This window comes from Cajanus cajan, chromosome 2, assembly GCF_000230855.2.
Source record: "Cajanus cajan strain Asha chromosome 2, NIPB_CcT2T_4, whole genome shotgun sequence".
NCBI classification, from domain to species: domain Eukaryota; kingdom Viridiplantae; phylum Streptophyta; class Magnoliopsida; order Fabales; family Fabaceae; genus Cajanus; species Cajanus cajan.
This window is the reverse complement of record NC_138518.1, coordinates 13,113,179-13,125,840: the sequence shown is the minus strand read 5'-3', so window position 1 is coordinate 13,125,840 and position 12,662 is coordinate 13,113,179. Positions and strand designations below refer to the sequence as shown.

General features: G+C 41.3%; 2 protein-coding genes across 2 annotated transcripts; both read right to left on the bottom strand.

Moving 5' to 3' along the window:
• Positions 1 to 313: 313 nt before the first annotated feature.
• LOC109793935 (uncharacterized) lies at positions 314 to 1,801 on the bottom strand. Its single transcript, XM_020353415.2, has one exon. It carries the CDS (start codon positions 1,799 to 1,801, stop codon positions 314 to 316), a length of 1,488 nt encoding a protein of 495 aa, XP_020209004.2.
• Positions 1,802 to 12,206: 10,405 nt separating this feature from the next.
• Positions 12,207 to 12,662, bottom strand: LOC145954727 (uncharacterized). Its single transcript, XM_083069418.1, has one exon. It carries the CDS (start codon positions 12,660 to 12,662, stop codon positions 12,207 to 12,209), a length of 456 nt encoding a protein of 151 aa, XP_082925544.1.

Here is a 12,662-nt window from a genome sequence, read left to right as displayed (position 1 = left end):
ATGTTCTCGGAATGACCTTGCCAGACAGCTCCTCAAGCTTGTAAGCTCCATTGTGAAGAGCATGCCGTACTCGGAACGGGCCGTCCCAGTTGGCCGAGAGCTTTCCTTCAGAGGAGTTGCGCCTTGCCGAGCCGGTTGCTCTCTAGACGAGGTCGCCTTCATGAAATGTCCTCGGCTTTAAGTTGGAATTAAAGCGTCGGCTCATTCGTTGTTTACAAGCTTCGGCCACAACCTGCGCCTTTTCTCGCACTTCGTCAAGAACATCGAGTTCGGCTTGGAGTGAATTGTCGTTAGACTCTTTATGGAAGTGCAGCTACCGAAATGATGGTTCCCCTACTTCGACCGGGATCATTGCGTCGTCGCCATATGTTAGGAGAAAAGGTGTCTCCTTGGTGGTTGACTGTGGTGTGCACCGGTATGCCCAAAGGACTTCCGGCAATTCCTCGGCCCATGCTCCTTTTGCTGAACCTAGTCGCTTCTTCAATTCTGTCAATATGACCTTATTGGCCGCCTCAGCTTGCCCATTGGACTGGGGGTGCTCAACCGAGGTGAACCGGTGCCGAATGCCAAGGTTTTCGAGGAAGGAGTTGAACTTTTTATTCGTGAACTGAAGGCCGTTGTCCGAAACAATGGCATGTGGGATGCCGAAACGGGTAACAATGTTCTTCCAAACGAACTTCTGGACGTTGGCAGCGAAGATGTAGGCAAGCGGCTTGGCCTCGATCCACTTTGTGAAGTAATCCACTACGACCAGGAGAAACTTGACCTGCCCTTTTGCCATGGGGAATGGTCCAAGTACGTCGATACCCCACAAGGCAAATGCCAACGGAGAGCTAATGCTGTGTAACTCGGCGGTCGAGGCGTGGATGAGGTTGCCGTGCTTTTGACATTGCACGCATTTCTTGACGAACTCGGCGCAATCTCCCTTCAGAGTCGGCCAATAATAGCCGGCTCGCAAGACTTTAGCCGCCATGGTTTGCCCTCCCGAGTGGGAGCCGCATATACCTTCATGAATTTCTTGCAGGACATAATCGGCTTGGTGATTGTCAATGCATTTGAGCAGCGGGGTGGAGAATCCTCGCCGGTAAAGTTCGTTGGCCACCACTAAATACCGAGCTGCTTGCGTTCGTAATTTCTTTGCTTCCATATGGTCGGCCGGAAGTTCACCATTAACGATATACTTTCGAATGGGGGTTATCCATGAGGGTGCGTCTTCATTTATCGCCATGCATTCGGCTGTCACACTCGGGGTGGGAATCTCAAGATGAATAGTGGATCGCAACTGCCCTGGTTTTCGGCTGCTAGCGAGCCGAGCCAGTTGGTCAGCTCGTTCGTTGTTGTTGCACATGGTATGCCGTATCTGAACTTCATTGAAGTGTTCCTTTAGTTGCTGGAACAGGTGATAGTATCGTAACAAGTATGAATCTTTGACCTGGAAATTGTCACTGACCTGTTCGGCCATAATTTTGGAGTCGGTCCAGCATATGATTTTCTTGACTCCCATCTCACTTGCTAACCTCATACAAGCTATCAGGGCCTCGTACTCTGCTTGGTTATTTGACGCACGAAAGCCGAACCAAAGGGATTGTTCGACTGTGATACCTGAGGGGCTAGCAAGTATTATTCCGGCGCTGCTACCTTGGGCATTGGAAGACCCATCGACATGCATGGTCCACGGTTCGTCTTCAAAACATCCCGAAGGGGTGAGCTCATTGACAAAGTCGGCCAAATGCTGCAACTTGATGAGACCTCTTGGCTCAAAAGCCACGTCAAACTCTAAGAGTTCTACCGACCATGTCATCATTCGACCAGTAATCTATGATTTCCGGAGGACCTTTGCGATCGGGCAATCGGTTCGGACAACTACCCTGTGACTCTGGAAATATTGCCTCAACCGGCGGGCGGTGTAGATGAGGCTCAAAGCCACTTTTTCCAACAATTGGTAGCGCCTCTGATGGAACTAGGTGAGGAGATTGATGTCTCCTTCACTTGCTCCATGCTTAGGACCGTGAATGATCTTGAGGTTAAGACTCCAATGGTTCTTTGAAGCTCCTTGAAGTGTTCTTCAATGGAGAAGAAGCCTTGAAGTGATTCGGTGTTCCTTAGCTTGCATAGGAAGCTTGAGAAACCATGGCAAAGTTTGAAGAAACTTTGGTGAAAACCTAGAGGGGAAGTTCTCTACGGTTTTGAGAGGACTCTTGAGAGAGAATTCTGAAGTTTAATTCTCATTAATGTCAAAAGTGATTACAAATGAGGTATTTAGAAATATATAGGGAAAGATAGCTTGTAGGAGAAGCTATCCTTAACCATGGTTCACTAGGAACCATGGTAGAGTTAGCTTTAACTCCTACGGTTTAGTTGGCTTCTAGGAGAAGCTAACCTTGACCATGGTTCACTTAAGAACCATGGTAAGGTTGGCTTAACCTCCCTTGGTTTAGTAGCTTGCAAGGCAAGCTTCAAAAACCAAGAGGAGGGGCTTTAGAAATCCGGCCAAAGGAACACATGTGGGCTAGGCGGCCTTGTTCTCAAAATGCTCTATGAATTAATTTGAAAATCTTTGATTTGGGTTAGCTAGGTTCATCATATGATGATGAGGCCTAGCTAATTCAAATCTATAAAAAATTAGGAGCAAAATGAGTCCAATATGAAAAATTTTGCCTAGGCCCAACTCAGGCCCAATTTCTAAGCACACTCCCTAGCTTTGCTAAACGTCACCCCCTTTTCCCTACTGAAAAAAATACAAAATGAAAGTATCAACTAGGGAGGTTAAATGGAGTTAAACTCTCCAAGTAACCTACCTTAAAAACAATATACAATCACTAGGAAAAAGCAAATAAAGTGCCTCACAATACAAAGGCAAAAATAACATATACAAAAGACTATGCATGAACTGTACAATATAAACAAGTAGAACTAAGGCCTTCTCTTCATGATAGAGCATTCCAAGTGAAGATTACCTTGGGCCTAACAAGCCCATTAGTCTTCTCAAGATCCAGCTCTTCCTGTATCCTCCTAGCCATAGCTCTGGTCACTGGGCCCTTGGCCCATGGTCTATCATCCCCTCCTTCTTGAGAAGGATTTGTCCTCAAATCTGTAGGCTGATCTTCCTCATCATAACCTGCAAAGGGAATAAGATCACTTACATTAAAAGTGTTACTTACTCCATAATCATTGGGAAGATCTAACCTGTAAGCATTATCGTTAATTCTTTGGAGGACTTGGAAGGGACCATCTCCTCTTGGGTTGAGTTTTGACTTTCTTTGAGAAGGAAACCTTTCCTTTCTCAAGTGAAGCCAAACCCAATCCCCTTCCTCAAAAATGAGGGCTTTCTTTCCCTTGCTTCTATCTAAAGCAGTTCTCTCATTTTGTTGTTGTATTTGAGTTTTAACCTTCTCATGCAATTTTTTAACAAATTCAGCCCTAGATACCCCTTCTTTATGAAAATAATGAGAAGAATCTGGTAGGGGTATTAGGTCTAAAGGAGTAAGAGGGTTAAAACCATATACAACCTCAAAAGGTGAGATTTTGGTAGTCTTATGGACTACCCTGTTATAAGAAAATTCAATGTGGGGGCAAGTACTCATCCCAAGACTTATGATTACCCTTAAGGACTGCCCTTAACATTGTAGATAGGGATCTATTAACTACTTCTGTTTGCCCATCAGTTTGTGGGTGACAAGTAGTAGAGAAGAGCAATTTAGTTCCTAGCCTACTCCAAAGAGTTTTCCAGAAATGGCTAAGGAACTTAGTATCCCTATCTGAAACAATAGTTTTGGGTAGACCATGAAGTCTAACCACTTCCTTGAAGAAGAGTCTTGCTATGTTGCTTGCAACATCTATTTTGTGGCAGGGTATAAAGTGGGCCATTTTACTAAATCTGTCTACTACCACAAAAATAGAATCCATGCCTCTCTGGGTCTTGGGCAAGCCCAAAATAAAATCCATACTGATATCAACCCATGGAGAGTTAGCAACAGGCAAGGGTGTATAGATGCCATGAGGCATTACTTTAGACTTTGCTTGTAAACAAGCTATACATCTAGAGCAAAACCTCTCAACATCCCTTCTCATATGGGGCCAAAAGAATTTTTATTTTAGAAAACTTAGAGTCTTTTCAACTCCAAAGTGCCCCATGAGACCACCCTCATGACTTTCTTGAACAAGGAGTTTTCTTATAGATCCTTGGGGTATACAAATTCTTCCCTCTTTATACAAATACCCCTCAGAAATATAGAAACCTCCTTGAGGCTTTGCTAGGCATTGGGTATAATTTTCTTTGAATTCGAGATCATTAGTATACAATTCCTTAATGTGATTAAATCCCAAGATTTGAGATCCAAGGGAGACTAACAAAGTGTGTCTCCTAGAAAGGGCATCAGCCACAACATTATTTTTCCCTTTCTTGTATTTAATCACATATGGGAATTGTTCTAAGAACTCTACCCACTTAGCATGCCTTTTGTTTAGCTTGCCTTGGCCCCTCAAATATTTAAGTGACTCATGGTCACTATGAATGACAAACTCTTTGGGAATAAGGTAATGTTCCCAAGTTTGAAGGGCCCTAACCAAAGCATAGAGCTCTTTGTCATAGGTAGGATAGTTAAGGGAGGCACCTTTGAGTTTTTCACTGAAATATGCAATAGGGTGCCCACCCTGTAACAAAACCACCCCTATGCCAACTCCAGAGGCATCACATTCTAACTCAAAAGTTTTTGAAAAATCTGGTAGAGCTAGAAGTGGTGCATGGGTAAGCTTATGCTTCAAGGTTATGAAGGCATTTTCTTGTTTCTCTCCCCATATAAATTCCACATTCTTCTTGACTAGATCATTCAATGGGGAGGCTAGTGTGGAGAAATTAGGAACAAACCTCCTATAGAAGCTTGCCAAACCATGGAAGCTCCTAATATCTCCAACACTTTTAGGAGTGGGTCATTCTTGGATGGCCTTGATTTTCTCGGGGTCCACATGAACCCCTTTTTTACTAATTATAAACCCTAGGAAAACAACACTATCTACACAAAAAGTACATTTTTCTAAATTTCCAAAAAGTTGATTTTTCCTAAGAATATCAAAAACTTGCCTTAAATGTCCTATGTGATCACTTAGGCTCCTACTATATATGAGGATGTCATCAAAATAAACTACAACAAATCTACCTATACATTCCCTAAGGACATGATTCATGAGACGCATGAATGTACTAGGAGCATTGGTGAGCCCAAAAGGCATCACTAACCACTCATATAATCCAAACTTGGTCTTGAAAGCGGTTTTCCATTCATCTCCTTCTTTGATTCTAATTTGATTGTATCCGCTTTTAAGATCAACTTTAGAAAATATGATGGCTCCATGAAGCTCATCTAACATGTCATCAAGCCTAGGAATGGGGTGTCTATACTTCACAGTGATGTTGTTGATGGCTCTACTATCACAACACATTCTCCACTTGCCATCTTTCTTTGGAACCAACAACACTGGAACAGCACAAGGACTTAAGCTCTTTCGAACCCAGCCCTTCTCCAACAACTCTTGGACCTGAGACTCAATTTCTTTAGTTTCTTGGGGGTTGGTCCTATAGGCAGGCCTATTAGGTAGGCTAGCCCTAGGCACCAAATCAATTTGATGTTCTATTCCTCTAGAAGGAAGAAGGCCCATTGGACCCTCGGGAGGAAATAAATCATCAAATTCTTTTAAAAGTGTTTTTACCCCCTTAGGTAAAGTCTCATGTCCACTAGATGTGGCAGTGCAAGAAAGAGTTCCTTTACAGAGAAGGATATAAGAGGGTTGTTGAATCAAAAGGGTTTGTTTGAAAATTTCATTCTCTTGATTAACAACTTCTAGGGAGGGAACTCCTTTCTCCCTAGATTCCTCTCTATCCTTAAGTTTCACAGATTTTTTTTTTTTTACTCTTTTCTTCTTTTTTTTTTTAAATCTCTTTTCACTATCTCTTTTGAGTTTCATTTGTGCTTGATCCTCAACCACCTGTTGAGGAGAAAGAGGATGAAGCACACATTTTCTTTCCTTATGAGTAAAGGTAATCTCGTTAGTAAGGCCATTGTGCATGGTTTTCTTATCAAATTGCCATGGCCTTCCTAATAAAATGTGACAAGCTTCCATTGGTATTACATCACATAGCACCTCATCTTCATAATTACCAATAGAAAGCTTGACCTTTACTTGTTGGTCAACTGCCAAGTCACCATCCTCATTAATCCAATGAAGTTGATAAGGTTTAGGATGGGGACTAGTAGTTAAGCCCAACTTCTCAACCAGCCTAGTGCTACAACAATTGCACCATGAGCCACTATCAACAATGAGAGAACATGCACTGTTTGAAACTTTGCATCTAGTATGAAATATGTTCTCTTTTTGTGATAGAGTATCACTAGGTTGGTTGTTGAGGAGTCTCCTAAGCATCAAGAGCTCCCCTTCATAAGGAAAAGTAGACTCTACACCTTCTTCTTGATCACTTGCTTCTTCCTCACTATTACTAGAGGAAGTAGTAGCTTCATCTTGGCTACTATAAATGTCATGCCCCCTCATAATCATAACCTTCTTTGTGGGGCATTGGGAAGCAATGTGGCCTCTCCCTAAAAATTTAAAGCACTTAATGTCACTAGTCCTAGAACTAGTGTGTGTAGTGTCCTTTCCCTTTCCCTTATCTTTTTCTGTGGCTAGATTCTTGGAGGGTTCAAAAGTTTTCTTCTTCTCAAAAGTTTTACCCTCCTTCTTGGAATCTTTCTTTAGAAATGAAGAGTGGGAGCTATCCTTTTTATAAGATTTTCTCATTCTTTGTTGTTCTACCCTTACACAAAGTTGGACCAAGTCATTTAGGTCCCTGTAGGGTAGTAGCTCCACTTGGTCTCTTATTTCTAAATTAAGACCACTTAAGAATCTAGCTACGGTTGTTGCTTCCTCTTCCCTAATACAAGCCCTCATCATTAAAAGCTCCATTTATTGCCTGTACTGTTCTACAGACATGTCTCTTTGTTGGAGCCTTTGGAGCTTATTCATAAGCTCCCTCCCATAGTAGGTGGGAATGTGCCTCCTTCTCATTGCACTTTTGAGATCATTCCAATATTGAATTGGAGGATCATTGTGGAGGCGTCTCTCTCTTTCTAGGGCTGTCCACCAATACATGGCATGCCCTTGGAAGCTAAGGGCAGCCAAAGAGACTTTTCTCTCTTCATTTACCTTGTGGCAAGCAAAGAGTTGCTCAACCTTCATTTCCCAATCTAAATATGCCTCCACATCATCTTTTCCAAAAAATTGTGGGAGGTCAACTTTGACTTCCCTATGCTTGGGTGTCCTTCTAGGAGTATGTTGGTAGTGATCCCCTTGATTCATACTTTCATTAGGGGATGTGTATTGGGAATGTGAGCTCCTACTCTTTTTCCTATGTTTCTTCATATCTTCTTTTAATTTTTCTTCCTCTTGCCTTAAAATTCTCAATTCTTCCTCTAAATAAGCAAGTTGTCCTTCTCTTTCAATTCTTTCCTTCTCTCTTTGAATGGACTCTTGCTTTTTCCATAGTTTAAGTGATTTGAGCTCTTTAGTGATGTAAGAAAGACTTTTTGGAGAGCCATCACTTTCACTATTGGAGGAATTGAGACATTTTAATTCAAGAGATTTTTTTTCACACAAAAATAGTTTTTATGAAAATAAGATTTTTTTGAAGTGCTTAGACTTGGCACTTGGAGGTCTAAGAGTACAAATTGAACTTTGGAGGGAGGTGAGCTACTAAAGAGCCACTTAATAACCAAGCCTCTTCAAGTAAAAATCTCTAAACCCCCTTGTACTTTTGTCTTGCACAAAACAATTTTCACAAAGAACTTTTCTTAAAGGGAAAATAACAAGCAAGTGCTTATGTGTACAATTTATATATTGCTTGAAAACATAAAGAGCAAGAAAACTTAAATTGCTTAAAAACTTAAATGACTGAAAACATAAATTGCTTAAAACATAAATGACTTGAAAACATAAACTAGGCGTTGAAAGAAATTAAACCTAAGTGAGAGCTTGAAAGGCACCAAAGACCTTCAAGGACCACTCTCACAAGTACTACACGATATTTACTATTAAAATTCTTAAGGAGAGATGGAGATACACCAAAGGCACTCCAAGACACTCCTTAATAAAGGCCTTGTACAAAAATTTAGAAAACAAAAATTACAAGGAAAATGAAATTCAAATTTGCTTCAAATGAAATGCAAATTCACACTCCAAATGAAATGTAAATTCACTTTCAAATGAAATTAGTGGCTGCACTTAATTTCAAGGAAAACAAATTAGCCACTAATTGAGAAACAAATTTAGAGACGGATTTTGTAAGGAAAACAAGTTTTAGAAACCAAAAATTCTGTCACTAAAATTTGTCACTAATTTTCACAACTAGCTTTCTTCCTTCTTGCTCCAATTCAGCCACCAAGTTGCAGCCTCACAAGGTGTTTCACTCCTCTCTTAGAAGCAACCTTGACTTTGGTCACTTCTAGGTGTTTTCAAGAGCCTAGCCACCAAGAGAGAACAAACTCCCTAAGCAACCACCAAAGCCTTCAAGTGGATGTCCTTTGCCTTGGCCTCCTACACCTTTTAAGAAGCACTCAACCACCTTCAAGACTATAATATTAGTGTAAAACTGAAAAAGAACAATTTAGAATAGCTACACCAATTGGTGGAAAACAAATGAGACAAGACTGGAAAGAATTCCACAAAAATTGACAAGCAAAAATTAAGGCAAATTTAGAAAGCTAGCACACAAAAGAATAACCTAGGAATGGTACTAGAATGGATTAACAAATAAAAAGCTAAGATTAGAAAACAAAATAAGACTCAAATATATGGCTGGACCAATGCAAACATGTCACAAAAATTTTCCAAATCCGAGAGCACACAACACCAAATTTTCACTCCTATGGCTTTTTCTTTTGCTATTTTCTTTCTTTTTCTTTTGCAAAATATTTTTCTCTTAATTTTCTTTTGATGTTCAGGAGTTTCAATGCCTTTTAAACATTTAGAAGTCTCGGATTTAGTGTAAAAATACTGCAGCAAAAATTTCACACAAAACAAGAGGTGTTCACATGCATTTTGTAACTAGTGCTTCACTATTTTGTATTATTTTGAGAGAAAAATTTTAAGCACTCATTCCTTTGTTTTTCTCATGCATATAAGACACACACACCTCTGTTTTGGTTCTGTTTTAAGGCTAAAAAAATTGCACAAAGTTTCAGCCACTACACAAGACTCAAGGAAAACCTAATAGGAAAGTGTTTAACAATTTAATTTGACAAAACTTTTAATATGACATAATAGAAACCTAACTCTAGGAAATTTGCTAGAACTAATAGCAAATTAAGAACTCAAACATGTAAAGCAAAAGCACATATAGGAAGGTTCAGATTTAATAAGAAAATACACAAAAATTTCGGACTCAAGAACACAAAACAAAAATTAGGTCAAACAAGCTAGTCTAGGAAGTTTCAACATATAAAGGACTACACATGACTTTCTAAGACAAAAAAATTGATTCAAAAGCAAAAACTAAGCAATATGAATGTTGTCAAATCACAGACACATGTTATAGAATGAAGAGACTCAAGCAAAATTAAAAGCACAAGTATAGGAACCTAGGCGCACCATAAATTGATTCAAGAATAAGGAACAAGCAAAACTATGAATCAATTACTTCATATGTGACATAAGGATCCATCAACATATTTATTAAAACTAGATCCATGCAGCAACACAAAGAGACATGTAAAAGGAGGAAGATACAACATGGATTCAAGAACAAAAGGTTAGAAACAAAAACCTCAAGAGCACTAGGCTTTGATACCAAAAATGATGGAACTAGGTGAGGAGATTGATGTTTCCTTCACTTGCTCCATGCTTAAGACCGTGAATGATCTTGAGGTTAAGACTCCAATGGTTCTTTGAAGCTCCTTGAAGTGTTCTTCAATGGAGAAGAAGCCTTGAAGTGATTCGGTGTTCCTTAGCTTGCATAGGAAGCTTGAGAAACCATGGCAAAGTTTGAAGAAACTTTGGTGAAAACCTAGAGGGGAAGTTCTCTACGGTTTTGAGAGGACTCTTGAGAGAGAATTCTGAAGTTTAATTCTCATTAATGTCAAAAGTGATTACAAATGAGGTATTTAGAAATATATAGGGAAAGATAGCTTGTAGGAGAAGCTATCCTTAACCATGGTTCACTAGGAACCATGGTAGAGTTAGCTTTAACTCCTACGGCTTAGTTGGCTTCTAGGAGAAGCTAACCTTGACCATGGTTCACTTAAGAACCATGGTAAGGTTGGCTTAACCTCCCTTGGTTTAGTAGCTTGCAAGGCAAGCTTCAAAAACTAAGAGGAGGGGCTTTAGAAATCCGGCCAAAGGAACACATGTGGGCTAGGCGGCCTTGTTCTCAAAATGCTCTATGAATTAATTTGAAAATCTTTGATTTGGGTTAGCTAGGTTCATCATATGATGATGAGGCCTAGCTAATTCAAATCTATAAAAAATTAGGAGCAAAATGAGTCTAATATGAAAAATTTTGCCTAGGCCCAACTCAGGCCCAATTTCTAAGCACACTCCCTAGCTTTGCTAAACGTCACCCCCTTTTCCCTACTGAAAAAAATACAAAATGAAAGTATCAACTAGGGAGGTTAAATGGAGTTAAACTCTCCAAGTAACCTACCTTAAAAACAATATACAATCACTAGGAAAAAGCAAATAAAGTGTCTCACAATACAAAGGCAAAAATAACCTATACAAAAGACTATGCATGAACTGTACAATATAAACAAGTAGAACTAAGGCCTTCTCTTCATGATAGAGCATTCCAAGTGAAGATTACCTTGGGCCTAACAAGCCCATTAGTCTTCTCAAGATCCAACTCTTCCTGTATCCTCCTAGCCATAGCTCTGGTCACTGGGCCCTTCGCCCATGGTCTATCAGCCTCTCGGCGTCCTGCAACGTTCGGCTAATAAAGTACACAGGTTGTTGGTTACCTTGGTTTTCTTGCACCAGAACGGCACTCACAGAATAACTTGATACGGCCAGGTAGACAATCATGTCGAGGTTTCTAACCGGTTTAGAGAGTATAGGAGGCGCGCTAAGACGTTCCTTGAATTGCTGGAATGACTCTTCGCACTCTTGGGTCCAGCTGAACCGCTCTGTTTTCTTTAGCAAGAGTAGGATCGGCTGGGCTATTTCGGCTAGGCGAGGAAGGAACCGGGAGAGCAAGGTGAGTCGGCCTGATAGTTTTTGCACTTTTTTAAGAGTACCGGACTCTTCATATCCAATATGGCTTGGCACTTGTCGGGGTTTGCCTCAATGCCTCGGTTAGACAACATGAATCCCAAAAACTTCCCGCCTGAAACCCCAAACACGCACTTTTTGGGATTCAGCCTCATTTGATGCTGTCGAAGCGCTTGGAATACCTCGGCCAAGTCACGCACATGGGTGGAGACGTCACTGGACTTTACGACCATGTCATCGACATATACTTCCATGCTTCGACCAATCTGGTCATGAAAAATCTTATTCATCAACCGCTAATACGTGGCTCCGGCGTTCTTCAAACCGAACGGCATTACCCAGTAGCAGAAGTTGGCCATTTCGGTAATGAACGTCGTCTTCTCTTCGTCTTGGGGGTGCATACGGATCTGGTTGTATCCCGAGTATGCATCAAGGAAGGACAAGAATTTGTGACCGAATGCTCCATCAACGGGTCGGTCAATATTCGGCAATGGGTAGGCGACTTTCGGACAAGCCTTGTTCAAGTTGGTGTAATCAGTACACATACGCCACTTTCCATTTGGCTTCCGGACCATGACAACATTGGCCAGCCATGTTGTATAATGTACTTCTCGGATGAACCGAGCATCTAGCAACTTGGATACTTCCACTTCAATCGCTGCCTTCCTCTCTTCCCCGGCCTTCCGACGCCGTTGTACGATCGACTTTGCCTCCTTACTGATTGAGAGCTTGTGGCAAAGGAAATTTGGGTCGATGCTAGGCATGTCGGAGGGATGCCATGCAAACAAATCTCTGTTGTCGAGAACTACCTGTCCGATAGCTGATTTTTCTTATTCGGAGAGGACAGTTTCGAGGTAAGTGAGCTGGGAGTCCGAGACTCCTACTCGGAGAGGCTGCTTGTCTTCGATGGGTTCAAATCTCTCGTCCTGATCAATTCGGGGGTCAAGGTCAATGGCCGACTACTGTGACACTGAATGGATGCGTTTCGGCTCCTCGGTGATTTCTTTATTCATTTTCGGTAACCGCAAGCTAGCGAAGTAGCACTCGCGTGCGGTTTTCTGGTTGGCGTGGATGGTGATCACTCGTCCCGAATCGGATGGGAACTTCATGGCTAGATGAGGAGTGGATACGACCGCTCCGAGCCGATTCAAGGATGGCCGACCGAGCAGAATGTTATAAGATGTGTTGGCATGAACTACCACATACTTAACCGAAATGTCTCGGTATTCTGCTCCTTCAAACCCAAACCGGGTTGACAGCTTGATATATCCTTTTGTCTTGACCCGTTCGCCTGAGAACCCAACCAAAGGTTCATCATAAGGAACTAGCTCAGATTCCGGAATGCCCAATTGCTTGAACGTGTTCCAATAGAGGATGTTGGCTGAACTCCCCTGGTCAACCAAAGTCTTACGCAT

Bases quoted from the DNA above. Each gene is read 5' to 3' on its own strand.
- LOC145954727 (XM_083069418.1), bottom strand. From the start codon at position 12,662: ATGCGTAAGACTTTGGTTGACCAGGGGAGTTCAGCCAACATCCTCTAT.
- LOC109793935 (XM_020353415.2), bottom strand. From the start codon at position 1,801: ATGACATGGTCGGTAGAACTCTTAGAGTTTGACGTGGCTTTTGAGCCA.